The sequence below is a fragment of the Mauremys mutica genome, chromosome 10 (assembly GCF_020497125.1).
Source record: "Mauremys mutica isolate MM-2020 ecotype Southern chromosome 10, ASM2049712v1, whole genome shotgun sequence".
Classification (NCBI taxonomy): domain Eukaryota; kingdom Metazoa; phylum Chordata; order Testudines; family Geoemydidae; genus Mauremys; species Mauremys mutica.
In genome coordinates this window covers 37346505-37364020 of record NC_059081.1, presented here as the reverse complement: position 1 = coordinate 37364020, position 17516 = coordinate 37346505, and the positions used below count along the sequence as shown (strand labels likewise).

At 39.4% G+C, this 17516-nt stretch overlaps 1 protein-coding gene across 1 annotated transcript in view; it reads left to right on the top strand.

The window, feature by feature from the left end:
- LRP2 (LDL receptor related protein 2) overlaps positions 1–17516 on the top strand; it is a 177498-nt gene that overhangs the window by 20741 nt on the left and 139241 nt on the right. Inside the window, exons 2-4 of the mRNA XM_045033029.1 lie at positions 2703–2810; positions 4794–4916; positions 8134–8250. Coding sequence (XP_044888964.1) covers positions 2703–2810; positions 4794–4916; positions 8134–8250 — 348 coding nt within the window. The remainder of the gene's footprint in view (positions 1–2702; positions 2811–4793; positions 4917–8133; positions 8251–17516) is intronic.

Sequence of the window (17516 nt, the reverse complement as noted above, 5' to 3'; positions counted from 1 at the left end):
AGTTATTTCTGAAATTATTTGTATTGATTTAATCAGTCATTTTACTGTTAATTTTTTTTGGATGGTGGACATTTCTAGCAATGGATACAATAATTGTATGTACTCTGCATACTTCCTCCTTTTGATGGCCAGAATTTCTTTTGATCACAGTTTAAAAAACAACAACATACCTTTTAAAACCTTGGTGAGAAATGTCTTTGAGCCTGCAGATCACTGTTACCTCTTTATCACTCGTAATCTGTTTTGAACCAGATCCCTCTGCCTTTTAATTAAATAAACAATCATTTTGTACTATCTAATGTACTAGTACTTTTGTATTAAGAGGATGCAAAGCAATGATATGTGAAGCATCAGTTTGTTTTGCTTTTTTGAAAAGCTATTTCAGAACCCTAGCCTTCAAGGAGAAATAAGCAAGCATGGAAGATTACATTTGAAAAGACTAATACCATAATTAAATGAATTATAATAGGTCTGCTGATGAATTGTATAAATGGGCATTGGTACAGCACTTACTGTATGTAGTTCTGAGTGACTTGAACTATAATTTTTAAAAGTATTACAGCATGTAAAAGAACTGGTTGGTTTGCAAATACTCTGTTAACATTCAGTTACGGTTTTTTATACTGTATGAAGACTGCTGTATTTATAATGCTTTCCAAAAAGTGTAACCAGTGTTATCTCATTTTATGTCACCATAAGGATATGTTTAATAACTTAGTAGACAGTAGACAAAAGAAAATATTAGTATTATAGACAATGCTTAACATTTACTGGTTAATTATTTGAAACTAATGATATAATATACAGGGAAATTATTTCCCACGCTGTTTGTTTTTAAGCATATACTTTTCCCACTTAGAAACCTGAAACTCTTTGCATGTTGATTAAACTCTATATTGTAATTTCTTTTTCAGTCAGGTGCAGTTAGGATTCTTGTGTTCTTGGATGCTACTGATGCAATAAATGTAGAAACAGATTGTTTTACTTCCAATAATCGTTCTAATTGATACATTGTTTAATATATGCTGTGTTTAACAATTAAACTTTAAAAAGGCCCTAAAAGTCTCAAATTGAAATGTTGTTTTGTAGGGCAGAATTTAGTGAGAGGGTCTGGGATTCCAGGATGAACTTGTACATTCTTTCAGGGCATTTTTGCAAGGGAGGTTGTTGTGTTTTAAAGGTAGTTGATAAGAGACCTGCACCACCAACCCCAGACCTGCACCACCAACCACCATCATACATTAGTCTATAGAAGGTATTTGGGTGTACATACTCCTGTACCACTCGGTACCACCATTCATCCGAGTGCAGTTTTTGACCATTTGAAGGATACATTATAAATCAGGATGTCACTACCAGACAATCAGATTTCAACATTCCTTGCATAAAGTAGCTTGCTTATATCCCTTAAGAATACATCACTTAACTGTGCTTATGTGACCCTGTTGGTATGTCTGGTTTTACATGAAAGTTAGGGTAACACATTGTTTATTTATGTCATTGTGAATTCAAGAGTAGGTGTCTGTGCTTTATATTTAGTAAAGTTTCTCCTTTGGACAAGTCACTTGGAATAATTGAATGGTAATTTCATCTCTTGATTATTAATTAAAACAGGAAATTGCTTTTTCTTAGTTGTTCTAAGAGTTGATCTTTGCTACTAACTCTGTTCTTTCAGTATTCCTTGCTTCAGGGGGCTGGCTGAGGCAATGTGAAACAGAACTTTGTGAACCTAATTATGAGTTACAACTTCTCAGTTTTGGGGACCAGAAAATTGGCTAAATGTTCACCTCTTCTCCCCTATGACTTAGATCATGTTTCCCCTAGTGGCTATCAACAGTGTATTTCATTCTCTTATGGCATCAAGGGACTTCACTAGACATGTTTGGTAACGGCCTGATCCTGCTGTCCTTACACATGGGAGCAAGAACCGTCTGATCAGGTCCTCAATCCACAGACATAGCAAATAGGGTGGTGGCTTTTAGAGTCTGATTGGCAGCAGGTCAGATTTTCATCAGTCAGAAAGTTTTAAAGCTCAGATTCTTGTTTTAAAAAAAGCTACTAAGATGTTAATTGGATATATATTTCCCTGTAAAAAATCTGTATCCATGTTTTGAAACCAGATACCAGTACAGGGCTGGCAAAATGAGATTTCCACTGCAGCTAAATGGATTAACTCTGAGGGGTTTTTTTTCTTAAATATTTAGAAACTACAAGGAGGTGGGGGTGGGAGGGCCTAATGTTTAGTCTCCAGAAATGAGTGGAAAACCATTTTCCTCCTTCATTTAAGTCTGTATAACCTGAGTCCATGAAATGAAAATGGACATTTTTTTGTCTTAATAGGCTTCCATACCTGGCAAACCTTTTCTTGGCTTTTTTTCTTTCACCCCTTTGTTTGACTTAAACTAGACTATTGAAGGAGACTATACAACAGGCTAGACAGGAACAGCCTTCTATAGTAAGAGTTATTGCACTTGAATGTTGGGTCAGATTCTGCTCTCTCTTACGTCAGGGCAGCCTACTGAAGTTCAGTGGGCTTGCATGGGTGTAACTGAGTGTGGAATGTGGCCCACTGTTTCATCTTGAAAAGTGTGTTTAAAATGATTGTTCTCAGTGTGTCCCTGAATTGTTGATGGGAACAGTCTCCCATATCTGTTCTGAGGTGACGCTATAACCAAGCTTCTTGGTTTGCTGTGTGGTTGCAGGGTGTGAGCGTGGGCAGTTCCGCTGTGGAAATGGCCGTTGTATTCCTGCAGACTGGAGATGCGATGGAGCAAGGGACTGTTCAGACGATACGGATGAAGCTGGTTGTCGTAAGTGGAATATTCACTGTGTTAATTCAAAGCATTTCCACTTTTGTACAATATTCAGAATTCTCAGCTAGCACGATGCTCATGGTGCACCCTGCCATGATGAGGAGCCTGTTAATTCTTAGAGAGAGAGAGAGAACAAAGATGGTGTAAAACTCCTGGTTTGGTGGGAAATGGCTTTGGAATCTAATAGAGACTCATTTTTCTTGAGTTCTGTTGTACTGGTTCTATGGATATTAGAATATTGCCAAATTTCCAACTCACCCTTAGAAAGAGATCCAGGTCACATGCTGCACTTCCCTCCAATATCCATGGCCTATGTCTAATAAGGACATCTCTTCTGATGTCTGTGGACTCTAAGCATGCGTAGACGGCTGATTGATATTACTGCAGTGAACCTGAATGGTGTGCACATACAGACACCAGTCTTCAGCATGGGTACAACCTTTCATATTCATGGCCACCTGAGTTCACGAGAGGGCATCGTACACATTTAATTGGTTCACTGTATCATGTATGAAAAAAGATTCTGTGGCTCTTGACGGATTTCAGTTGAATCACTATGGAGATTTTTTAAATGTGTATCTATTAAAAATGTTACAAACAGGAAGAAACGATCCCCCATTTTCAGAAACCCATCTGTATTTTGCCATCTGCCAGCACTCTCCTAGGTTTCGGAACCCTTTGTGGCAGTTAGCGTATGCTACAGTTAGGCCAGGTTTTGTCCTTGAGTTGATTTGGAGTGAAAAGGCTAATTTACATTGTTTCCTCCCACATTGGATTGGTTCTTCTCAGCTTGAGCCCTGCAGTAATTGGGGGTAGTTCCCGCAGCCAGACTGGCTGATTTTCTGATTAATAGGTCAGCCAAGTGCAAAGCCAAGGGTGTTTTGGATGAAGAATATCTTGCATTAGAAGTAACTGCCATTCTGAGTCAACTGGCCCATGTCACTGAGATATTTAAGTCTGAATTATTTCCTCTGAGACAGGAGCCATGGTGCTATTGAACAAACTACTGAGCAAAACTTCCATTAACTTCAGTCGGACCAGAATCGCACTCCTAGTGTATTTGCTTAAATAAGTGAAGTTGTTTTTGTTTTCATCTTCTTACATATGGACATAAAAATAAAAGATGGGGGGGGGGAATGAATTTCAGTTTTGTTTAATTGGCTTATATTGTTTTTTAATTCTACTCACATAGTATAATGATGGGGCATATAAGTGCCTACACAGATTTTAAATCAACAGAACACAAATATATTTTTAAAATGAAACTCAATATTCATTTTTGTTTCTGAAGCAGGAATCCAAAATAATATTTATGATATGCAGCTAAACCATTTCCTTGCATCTAATTTAATGATGCATTCTTCATCCATGAAGCTGCAATACAGCGTCACATCACTTCTTTAAATGGCTTCTTTACCTAGCTGGGTAATCCCTAAATCTATCCCATGGGCTCAGGCTGTTGCTGGGTTGGCTTGCAGTGCTTGTGAACTGGCAGAGTCTGAAGACATGATCTCAGGGAGAAGGGTCATTAAACAGAGAGGCCCTGCACAAATCAAATTGGACGGTGTTGTGTTAGTGAATCACAAGATGAGTATTAACTGGGGCTAGGCAAACTGTTCCAGAGTTAGATTTAAACGTTTATTTTGTCTCTCTTTGTACTCACTGTTTTTTTTTCCTTTCTCTTTTTTTAATTGCCACCTATAAAGTAATCAAAAGAGCAGGGACAGTAGAATTTAAACTATTCTAATCTCACCCCTGCATCATGAATCCACTAATGAAAATCATGTGCTTAATTTGGAAGAGGCCTCTCCCTTTAGCTCAAAAGTTGTAGGTCTTGGCCAAGTACTGTAATCCCAGGGTAGAACACCTCATTCCTATTCTTTTGACTACAGGTGTCTCAGGTGATTAGTTCATGCAGGTGAAGCACCCTCTCCTGAATAAATATTGTGAAATAACAAATGATTTGCTTGTTTGTACTAGCACAACCTACCTGTGAGGGAAATCAGTTTCAGTGTCAGACTGATGGAGAGTGTATTCCACAGTCATGGGTTTGTGATGACGAGGAGGACTGTGAAGATGGCTCAGATGAGCATCAACAATGCCGTAAGTACTTCTGTCAGAACATTATACCAGCATCATGAAAGTGCAAACCATTTGTATGTGAACATATTGATTACATAAAGCTCATATGCACACACACACACACACACACACACAAATAAACCAGGCTAGTGGAAGCATAGCAACTTTTTATCAGAGTGATCTCTCTAATAAACAGTTGCTGAAAATGGAGTACACTAAAATAATAATGAAATAAAACATAATACAATAAAGCTGAATAGGCATTATTTAGATTAATAAAACCTCTCCAAATCTTGCAATAAAGTAGAAAATTAATTGGCTTTGCAGTTTAAATAAAAAAGAAAAGAAAATGTAAGATGCATCTCAGTCACAGAAGAAGTAATAGGGAACTTACTACCAGGTTCCAAAAATTGAATAGTGAAGTTACATCATTTTATGAACAGTTATATGCTTCTCAGTCACCCTCAGTTAGGAGCCTCTTCATTCATTTTTTACTAAAACTGTTATTCAGCAGGCTCAGAATCAAAAAAAGAAACTATACATTTCTTCCTGGAAAAGGTTTGGAATCTATAAAAGGAAAAATGAGTAAATCTCTAAGTAGAGAAGAGTAATGAAGGGACGTTAAACAAACCTTTAGAGAGATTCTAATGCTATATCTGGTGAAGCTCTTCAATAAGATACTAGACAGACATTGCAATTTTACACTCTATAATGAACAGAGCTGTTATCCCTTATGTTCAGATCCCCAAAACTCCTGACATCTGCTAATAGTCTTATGTTCCATTATCACTTAGATAGCTTAAAGCTAGTACGTAAGTCCTGTTAATATTTCAGTTTGAAAGGGAAATATTTTAATGATACTTTCTGTATTAATCATGCATGGATTGGCATTTATGAACAAAAATATTTAATATTCCCTTTCTTTCTTATGCCATAGAAACAAACACAGTGATTTGGCTGCTGCATATTAGGCCAAATTTTGCCCTCAGATCATTAGCATTTGGTTGTATGTGGGATGTGGGGCGTCCAAACAATAGCTATAACCCATTTTTGGTATATCATTAGAAAACAAATGACTTCTGATTGAGTGGGATGGGGCTTCTTTACTTTTCTTCTTGCACAGATTGGTTTTGATCCTAAGATTTGCTATTTTATTCAAACTACCTAAATATCCCTACAGTTAGTAAGCCAAATTCTGCTCAGTTACACCTGTTAAACCCCACTGACTTCGGTGGATTTTCATGAGTGTAACTTAGATCAGAATTTGGATCACAGACCAGGCACATGGTCTTAAAACTTCATTTCTATCTCTGCAGCAGAGGGGAATAAAGCTGGGCTGTCTTTTGCCCCCATTCTCCTTTGTGTACGTGATGCAGCCATTAGTTAGTTATATATCTACTAAGAACAGAGTAGATAATAAGGTCAAAATCCAATGACGGCTTTAAGTCAAGATTTGAACTGGGTCACTGTAACTTGCCTTAGTTCTATGTGTGCCCATTAATTGGGAGCAGTTTTGAAAGTGCCCCTCAGGGGTTGCACAGTAAAATCCTGCTGCTTCTGCTTTGGAGCCACCTCTGGGAATATGCATTGATGCTAATTAATTTAAGGCACTTTTGTATTGCTCCTTCCTAGAATGCCTGTGTCAAGGTTCCCTCCCCACTTTGAACTTTAGGGTACAGATGTGGAGACCCGTATGAAAGACCCCCTAAGCTTATTTTTACCAGCTTAGGTTAACAGTACACTGCCACCACCAAGCGAGTTAACTAAATATTTAGGGAGAGCCACTTGGAACTCAGTCTTTCCCCAAATATCTCCCAAGTCCCTAGCCCCCCTTTTCTGGTCAGGCTTGAGAATGATTTCCCCCCAAGTCCCCTACACCCCTTTTCCTGGGTAGACTTGAGAATAATCCTCCCCAAGCCCCTACACCCCTTTCCCTAGGAAGGCTTGAGAATGTCTCCTCACCACTTAGTCCTGGTGAACGCAGATCCAAACCCTTGGCAGCGGTGGGATCATTTTGAACCAAAAGCCCAGTAAGAAGATTTTTTTTCTTCTCCGAGCTGAAAGGAGAGACAGATCTTATCTCTCTCTGCCTGAAGGCAGAGGTGTTAAGTTTTTTTAACAAAGGTCTTTGTTAAAGGGAGGTTTCAAGCTGTGAGAGCTAGCAAGTAATTAACATTTTGCAAAAGAACTCACAAACAAGAAAATAAAAGTAATCTAACCATTCCTTCTCTAAATACTCACTACCCTATAGGAGTGGGATGGCTCCTTCTTTCTCTGTCTCCGGCAAAAGCACACACAGCCCAGACAAAAGACTTTTTCCCCCTTTCAGATTTTAAAGTATCTTGTCCCCTTATTGGTCCTTCTGGTCAGGTGTCAGCTAGGTTATGTGAGCTTCTTAACCCTTTACAGGTAAAAGAGGAATTAACCCATAACTGTATGTTTATGACGCCGTGAAACTTTTTTGTCCATGAGAACTATTCTGAAAGGCGCACACAATTGGAATTAAGAGAAATTTTTTTTACTCTAAGTTTTACTTTCTCACTTTTCTAACTGGGTTAGTGCCCTAACAGCAGAACCCATGATATGAGCACTAGTGAGGGAAGAAGGCACAGAGTCTCTGTACAAGAGCAGACAGCACTTTCCAGAGCATGAGGTGGGGGAAACAAGTTAGTGCACCAGCTAAAGGCATCACAGCCACAAGAGAGCATGGTCTACTGACTAAAGGCAAGATCATGCTCCATTTTCCTTGCATGTAGGCAATGGTAGATAGGCTCGAGATTGCATGCCACTTTGGCCATCCTGAACTATCCTGCAGTAGCTGGCAGAATGGCTTTGGCCTACTGTGGCTGGTTCCACTTACTTATTTGGGTAACAGTAGTGTCCTGAGACCTCAGTCAGGACTTGGAAACCTATTGCGTTGGGCAGAGGACAAACCAGCCGCCAGCATGGAGGAAAAATTGGAGATGGGGCAACGTGATCCATGACTATCAGATTAAGTGCTTCAAAGCCCTGGCATGGGTCAGAGCAGTGGCTGTGCATTAGGAAATGCATTATGGTTGTGTGGCCTGCCCACTGGTTGGTGGGTGACTTTTATTTCTTCCCGAGTCACAGAGGTCAAGTAATAAAAGATTGTATATTTCATGAGAGGGACTCAGTAATAAAAAGGGGAAGAGGAGAAGTACTTTGCTGCATGTAGGCCCTTCATTTGGTGAAAATCTAAATTTACTGTTTCTTGCAGCGGGAAGGACATGCTCAAGTCAGCAGTTCACATGTTCAAATGGACAGTGCATCCCGAATGGTTACACGTGTGATCGAGTTAAAGACTGCACTGATGGAACAGATGAGAGAGGCTGCCGTAAGTCTTTTAAATCTTAGCACTAGATCTGGTTTCAGCCCATCTCTCTTTGGCATTTTAATCAATTTGTAAGATTAAGGGGCTTGTTGATGGACAGAAATGACCACAATATGCTTTTTGTTATCAGAATTTCATTGCAGATTCTTTCATGGATTAGAGCTGATGTTCTGATACAGTTTCATTATTGTGGGACTTATTAAGTCCCTACTGCTGCCTTATGGTCAGGGGCATTTTCGCTTGCCTGTCTCAGCAATAATAAAGTTTTCATTTTTAAAACATCTTTAAAATGTTTTAAAACTTTAGAAAATTTAAAAAAATCTCATTTTGTATAAGAACTTTTATAATCAAACCTTTTCATAGCTCTCAGTGGGGATTGTGACAATGTATCTAAAGATGGAATTTGGCCCCAGTATTTCATGTGTCTTATTTTTAACTGCCTGAAAATAATGTAGGGGAAATTCAGGCATTTCGTGTCTTTGTTTTTTTCTTAAGTTGTTTTAATTAAAAGTTACATATTAAGTTTAACTATAAAAGTGGTCAATAGAAAAACTGTAGGAGGTTTTACTTTGTTTTTGCGGATTGTTTATGGTACTTTATGCAAAACTGTATCATATGCTGGGATTATATCAAATATTGTGGTAAGCTTTATAACATACGTACAGAGTGTGTTCCTCAGTGATTATTAGGATGCCTAACAAGGAAAGTACAGCTGAAGGCCCTGATTCCTTAAAGATTTAAGCAGGTACTTAATTTTGTGCAACGTGAGTAGTCCTGTGACTTCAGTGGGACTGCTCAGTGTGTAAAGGTAAGCATATGCAGGATCAGAATCTAAGTGTTGGCCAGGGGAGAAACCTTGGCCTCACTGAAGTCAATGGGAGTTTTGCCGTTGACTTCAATGGGGCCAGGTTTTCACCTCTGATAATTTCATGTAGCATGGGAAAAAAAACATTGTATGCAGCGAGGGTGAAGGTGAAGACAATGGGATGTTGAATAATTATTGTGTATATGGGAGGAGGCAAGTGTGGGAAACATCATAGAAGGGGATGTGGGAGAAGGAGATGATGAATGGGAAAAGGGGACACTGGGAGGGAAGGAGTCAGTATACACTGGGGCTGAAGGAAGAGACAGTTATACATAGGGAAGTAGAAAGTAAGCATGTATGCGCCACCAGTTGTGTATCAGTAGGGTGATTATCGGGAAGCAATGGGTGCTTTGGAATAAAAAAATATTTTTTTAAGACAAAAAGAGGATCATTTTAATTTAAATATTATCAAAGATTTACAAATAATGTAACATTCAGTAGAGGGAAAACTTAAGGTATAAATAAATATAAATAACAAAATAAAATGTTCAAAAGTTGGCTCATAAGTTGCACTTACAAAATTTGCATGCACAACCATTGTGAATGCAAATTTACACAAGCAAATAGCTAATTGCCCGGACAGTTGTTACTTAAAAACACAGCGCTTCATTTTGTGTAACCAGATTCCTGTTTACACATGCAAATGTATGATTTGTGCACACAATATGTATGTGTGCAAATTTTTCATGCACAAGATTGGCCAAATATTTAATGGTCAATGCCTATCTTGTATTGCCTAATAGTCAGCGGGAGTTTTTTGGGTGGATTAGAGGTCAGAATATTGTGTTTTGCATATATTACTAAGTAAGTAAGTAATATGAACAACTACCAAGGCACTGCTCTGTAGGCCCCCCAAGCAACATTTCACTGGTCCCAGGGCAAACTCATAACATGGGTGCCCAACCTATTCCACAAAGACATTAATTAATGAAAGAAAAAATATATTTTATTTTTGAAATGGCATAGATGGGCCGTATCACTTTACAGCTTTACTTTTCTGACCTTTTTTCAGTAGCAAAATCACAGATGACCTCACTAAAGTCAGCTTTTTTTGCGAGTTCACACTCAAGTGACTTAAGCGTTCCTATGCAATAGCAGATCGTCTGCAGTTTTTGATGATCTTTTCTCTGTTGCTGAAAGTCCTGCGTTTTAGAAGAAATGCAGGGAAACTATGACTGTCAGCAGTTTTTGGGATAGACTTCACTAGCTTCTGTGTTGGTTCGATATTCGGGGCACCAGATAGAACAATTTTTTGATAAAGAGAATCTGTAATGTGTTTAGGCAACAATACTGGATCTTGTAAAAAGCATGACATAGTAAGTAGTGTAGCATTTCTCTCTCCTGCTTCTTGCAAATCTTCCTCTAAGTCTGGTGGTAATATTACTTGACTATCTTTGAAAGTCATTAGATTGGAATCACATGATTCATCTGGCTGCTTTTCTTCAGTTTCCACAGTCTTTATATTGAAATCACTGTCACTTTGTGGTTTTTGTTTATCCAGTTCCTTAGTTTGTGCATTGTTTTGAGCCAGGCTGTTGAGAGGCCTTGTCTATCTGGAAATACTGGAGGATTGACTGGGGTCCTTTGGCTTCTTTTCTTTCTCTTTCTTTCATGTATTGATTTGTATTGGTAGCCAAACATGGCAGTATGGTGCACATACTAATGATACACAAGTGACAGATGCTCTCTAGGCACCCTGGAGATACTGTTCCCTGTCCCTGGGATATGGTCTCAGCCATCTAAGTACCCTTGAGGACTCGTTCACTGTTTGGAATGTTGCTTCTGTTTTAACATTGCTTCTGATTGGCTCAGGTAAATCTTGCAAGATCACGCGAGATCTGGACACCGCATAGATGTATAGGCACAAACATACTCACTGAGATGTATAACATTTAATCAAACTCAAACATCTACAACTGGGCCAGAATTTTGTTCTCATGGCTTTCTGGCTGGGTCCGTCGTTGGACCAGACTCTGGTAAAGTGTACCCATTTCCCCCGCTTTACTTGGGGCTTGCTGCTTTGGAATAGCTAGTAGCTGGGAGCTGGAGAAAGTGGAGGCTGCTATGGTCACTTGTGCTACTTCTCTAATTTCAGTTTCATTTCTTTGAGGACATCTTAGTGATGGATTCCTCCTGCTTGAACTCTGGACTATACGGAGTGTCTCATGGCAGAGAAGAGACAGAACTGGGTCATTATGAGTATAAAAAGGATTTTTCATTGCGCCTGCTGGACACAGAGAGATCCTATGGCTTTTCCAGTCTATCTCCCACACCCACTGAGTTAAAATAGCTGTGGACTGCCTAGTGACACCACACAGGGACAAGTCCTGGCTTGGAGTTCACAGTTCACTGACTGAGCTACAGAATAGAGGCCTCATTTTTCAAGGGGATGTCATTTGTGCCTAACACTTACTTAACATAGTGCATCTCGGCATGCTTGCTGATAGTGTTAGTAATAATAAAAATCTACACTCATAGATCATGAAGCAGGTGCCGGTGTTTACAGTGTTGCTAGCAAGAAGACAGCAGTGAACTACAAAATACACTCTCAGGGAACAGATTTGGAAAACAAGTAGAACAGTGGATACTGGGTCATTAATAGAGGAACAAGAAATAAAAAGTCACTAATGGCTTTATTTACACAAAAAAGGCCGGTGTACATGCTATATAAAAGAAAACCAGCATATTACATACTCAGCCAACAGCCTGTGCCTTTTGTCCCTTACATACAAGTGGCTAAAAATGAGTGCTGTCTGTAAAATAAAAAGTGATTTAGAAGCAAAGGGTACTCTGGAATAAAAGGCAGCCCAGACAGCCAGCTTGGAGTTATTCCACATGATAGACCTCCAGCCAACTCTAAAGTCACCAGCACAAATGCCTGAAGAGTCTGCCAAGGATCCAGGAACAGATGCCACTGCTGGACAAATATTTTGCACAGCTTGGCATTTGTGTCCTGTAAAAGCTTAGGAGAAAAGAGCTGGTGTTAGCCTTTGTTTAGCAAATATTCAGAATATTTTTTTGGGAAAAATAGTTTTCCTGAAAATGAAGTATTGTTAAAAATTAACATTCCTGTGAAGTGAAAAACTTGATGGTGACACTTTGTATTTACATAGCACCTTTTATTCAAGGATCTCAAAGCACTTTATAAACAATAATTAGCCTCCCAAACTCCTTATAAAATAGATGATCATAGAATCGTAGGACTGGAAGGGACCTCGAAAGGTCATTTAGTCCAGTCCCCTGCACTCAGGGCAAGACCAAGTATTATCTAGACCATCCCTGACAAGTGTTTGTCTAACCTGCTCTTAAAAACCTCCAATGATGGAGATTCTACAACCTCCCTATGCAATTTATTCCAGGGTGCTTAAGCACCCTGACAATTAGGAAGTTTTTCCTAATGTCCAACCTAAGCCTCTCTTGCTGTAATTTAACCCCATTGCTTCTTGTCCTATCCTTAGAGATTAAGGAGAACAATTATTCTCCCTGCTCCTTGTAACAACCTTTTATGTACCTGAATGATGTTATACCCATTTTGTCAATGGGTAGAGTGAGGAATGGAGAGGGTACATGATGCATCCAAAGTCACACAGTAAGTCAGTGGCAGATCGAGCCATAGAACTCAATCCTTTGCTTTGAGCAGCAGACACAACAATGTCTGAAAATGAAATTACACACTTTGATATTCTGTGGTTTTTATTTTAATGCACCAAGATAAATGAAAATAAAATTTTGGTTTAAAGTTATTGGAATTGGGCCTGTTGCATGGTGTAGCAGTGTTGCTCTCCACTGCTGGGTAAGAGACCCATTCTTGGGTCCAATCTATTGCTCCACGGGTCACTAGATCTTGGAATTTTTGTGGATGCAGCATGTTGAGCCCTGAGGAGAGGAACTGCCTCATGTCATTCAGCAGCAACTACTCTGGCTGATTGGGGACTGCTGTTGACAGTCCTTCTTACTCAGAAGGGTGATGACTCTGTCTTGTCTGCTAGTTAGAGAGAAAGTAGTGGTGGGGGGAGGAGGTGAGGATCAGAAAGATGTATGGGTCCAGTGGACCATCCCCGAAGAGAATTTTACACCTCTATCTTTGCAAGGACTGAGGCTATAAGCAGAGACCATAAATCATAATGAATCACTTGGTGATTTGATATACTATAAAATAGGGATTTGATTCGATTTTATACTTTGCTAACAGTGGAGGTGATGTGTTAATATTAGTAAGCACTATTTGTTTCCATCCAATCATTTCCCTTTCTAATCTGTGTTGATGCAAAGAAATGGTAAGAGAAATATCATTAATTTGGCCTTTTCCTCTAGCACAACTAATTTGTACTAAAGCTTTTTTTAAATGAAAAATCTGTATAGAGTGGTCACGATTTATTGAGGAGACACCAAAGTTCATTTGAAATTGCTGCCATTTTCCATCAGAGTGTAAAGTATGTAAACATTTGGTGGACAGGTCTCTTACCGCAGAACTTTGTATAGTGTTATGGCAGTTAATTATTTCTGGAAGCAGATTTAAATTGCAAAGAAGATAAAGACTCAGTCTGTTTCTGAATGAGTTGCAATATTTAAGAGACCAGTCAAATGCAAAATGCCACCTATATTAAGTAACTGAGCAATTAAACCTGTAGTAAAATGCAACATGGAAATTCAAAGCCACAGTCCATTGTCCTTGCTGTTAGCCTTTTACTGCTAATGGGATTAAGATAAACAACAGAAAAACGTTTCAGCAGCAAGCCATTTAATTAGTGTATTGAAGTTGTTTCTGTTTCATAAAAATAATGTTTCTTGTCTCATTAAATAAATGCATCACTTTGCTTGTCTGTTTTATAGAAAACGGCTAACTCTTAGTTCAGTTTTAAAATACATATTGTTAACACTTAAAAATGCAGAATGAAAATGTAAACCTTCTGCAGGACTGATTTGATCACAAATGGTGTTTTAACCATAAATAGCTAAGGTCTGTGTGATACCAAGCTGTCTTCCCATTTTGGTAAAGTGTAGTATTCCCCCACCCCTCCTGCCAACCTCTTAATTTAAAAATGAAAAAACCTATACCTGGAGTGGGGGAGGGAGCACCTGGCATCTCTGTGTTCTACTCTGCAGTGACTGCTGTGGCCAAGAAAAGGGTAGTTACATGAACCCAACCTTGTCAGCCAGGCAGGTCACTGTATTGTGGGGCTATGAGGGAAGAAGGGAAATCCTCCCAGAAGGACATGTTCATCGAGGTTGATGATCTGACCACAGGCTCAGGAACTCCTGAGTTTTAATCCCAGTTTGGACAATGAGTTCCTAGAATGGGTAACAGAGTAGCAGCCGTGTTAGTCTGTATCCGCAAAAAGAACAGGAGTACTTGTGGCACCTTAGAGACTAACAAATTTATTTCAGCATGCTGAATTTGTTAGTCTCTAAGGTGCCACAAGTACTCCTGTTCTTTTTGCGGATTCTTTTTGCAGAATGGGTAAATCACTTAACCTCTCAGCCTTTGCCCCAGTTACCCTATCCTTGAAATGGAGACCATACTGACTACCCCAAGAGGTTTTAACAAGTTATGGTATGTTTTGAAAATGTCCCTGTAATAAAAGGTGTGACATGCAGGAGTGCTACTAAGAGATTGCTCTTTAATCCCTGGCTGCTCTCATAGGACATGGTCAGGGTTACAAGAGGCTACACTCCTCCATCGTGTGGCAGAAGTCAGTGCCTGCTGCTTCCAGTGGCTACTGTTACAGCTAATCTGCTAAGTATTATCGCTTGGTTATATTTTCCTCACGACTGTCTATCCCTGAGGTCTCTCAGAGCAAAAATATTAGATGGGAAGCAAAATAGTGTTGTTCTAGCCACTGCTGTAGAATAGCTTTAAAGCTGTTTATAAAGGTACAGTGTGTCCTTCGTGTTGCTACGTTTTAAATGCACCAATTAAATAAAATAACAGTGGTGACTGGTGCCCCAAATAGCTTGTGGGGCTGCGGGTAGTATGGTGCCTCCTCTCCCACCTGCCCTCTTCTGATAGTTGATCATATTTTGAAAGTGGAAAACTGGGACAATGTGGTTGGCAGCTCACAGGGAAGTGCTTTGGATGGAGATAAGCCAGGTCCTTAATTTTTGTTTTTTTACTGAAAAATTCCTGGGTTTTACAAAAGCTAAAATGCTATTTGGTTTTTATTGATTTTTCACATGAATTTTGGACCACTCAGATACATAAACACATACATGTGTTAAGAAAATCCAATACATTACATTAGGTAGGTGTGTTTATGTTAATAAATTACCGGTAGTGTAAATGTAAATGTGAGGCTATCTGTTAAAGTAAGGCAATGTTGTGGAAGACACACACACACACACACACACACACACACACACACACACACACACACACACACGTATATGTACATGTACATGTACATGTACATCACTGCTCGAGTCCTAAATAAAGAGGTGCCAGAACTCCCTGGACTTGGCTCCCTGCTCCGGAAGGAGAAATGACAGGTGAGTAACCTGGCAGCCCAGGGAATCAAATCAGGCTGAAAGTACTCTTACATTTCTCTATTTTAAATTTTTTTCTGTCTGCCTGTCCCCCAACATTAACCAAGATATTTACCCAGAAAAGTGTGAAGTTAGTTTTTTGCACTGATTTTCACCCATTTTTAAATTTTTGTAATAAACGCTAATAAATTCCTGGAAAATTTTAAACAAAATAAAAACAGAAAATAAAGTGTCTTGAGGAACCCCTCCACTGCCTGCTTTCCCTCTCCACAGCTCATAATCAACTAGTCTGTTCTGAAACCTCTCACACCCAACAGCCATAGGCTCAGGACAAGCCCAGAGAAATAGCATTGCCAGGTCTTGTGATTTATCACAAGTTTCACACATATTTGGTGTTTTTTCCTACAAGCCTTAGCTCCTGGAGTCAGGTGATCTCATAATCTCAGTTTTCATTAAGAAAAAAGTTTCTAGCCTTAATGGTTGGAAAAACCTGGAAAATGTGAACCTTGAAGGCCCCACATCCAGTAGGAGAATGTAAAGAACGCTACATTTATTATTTTTCAAAATCTTGTGATTTTTAACTCATGATTTTGGGGGGCCTGAATCATGGTTTTGAAAGATTGAGGTTGGCCACACTGTAGAGAACACACACACACACACACACATACACACACAAATGACACACACATTACATTAAAGAAGATGGGCATTAGTACAATAATTGTAAAGTCGATAAGGACCTGGCCAAAAGGGAGAAGGCAATGGGTTGTGCTAAAAGGTGAATGATTGGATTGGAGGGAGTTACAAGTTCAATTCCTGAAAGATTGGTTTTGGGGCCAATCTGATTAGGCTGCATTGTCAATACAAATGAGGTTCAGAATATTATACAGGAAGATCTGGATGACTTTGTAGACTGATATGACAGAAATGACATGAAATTCAATAGTACAAAGTGTAAGATCATACACTTAGGGTCTAATAATAAGAATTTCTGCTACAAACTGGTGGCTTGTCAGTTGGAAGCAACAGAGGAGGAGAGAGACGTGGGTGAGTTGGTGGATCACAGGATGATGATGAGCCACCAATGTGATCCTAGGATGTATCAGGTGAGGCATTTCCAGTAAAGGTAGAGAAGTGTTAATGCCATTGTATAAAGCAGTGGCAAGACCTCATCTGGAAAACTCTTTACAGTTCTGGTCACCCATTTTCAGGAAAAATGAATTCATACTGGAACAGCTGCAGAGGGGAATGGATGGTCCTGTCTTATGAGGAGAGGCTGGAAGAACTTGGCTTGTTTAGCCCAGCAAAAAAGAAGGCTTAGCGGGATATGATTGCTCTCCATACATACATACATCAGTGGGTAAACCTTTTAAACTAAAGGTCAATGTTGGTACAGGAACAAATAGGCATAAACTGACCATGAACAAAACCAGGCTAGAAATAAGAAGGTTTCTAACCATCCCTGCCTTAGTAGTACTTATTATAAAAACTAATAAACTGCAAACTGGGCAAAATGCATATTTTAAATGACACCCAAACACCTCTGCTAATGGCACCTGATGACATCTTTTTAACTCTTTACATTGACATTACATGAGGAGAGTGCGCAAGACCCGATCTGAGAGCATGCCCACTGCAGGAGTGATACTTCCATAGGTTCTCTCTTCTCCAGAGAGATTCAAGTGTGTAGTGGGGGAAAATGGTGCAAACTAGTGTGAACTGGTTGTCATTAATTTACAGTAGTTTGGTGGTGGGTTTCAGTCCAGGGGAATGGGGCCAACTTTCATATTTCCCCTCCTAGCCTCGCTCGGGGGTTTTGCAACAACATAGAATATCACTGGATGGGTTTATGTGGAGGTGAGATAAAACTCCTCCTCCCTTAAAACACTTCCCCCATCTCAGATCTGTGGGTTTTGTCTCC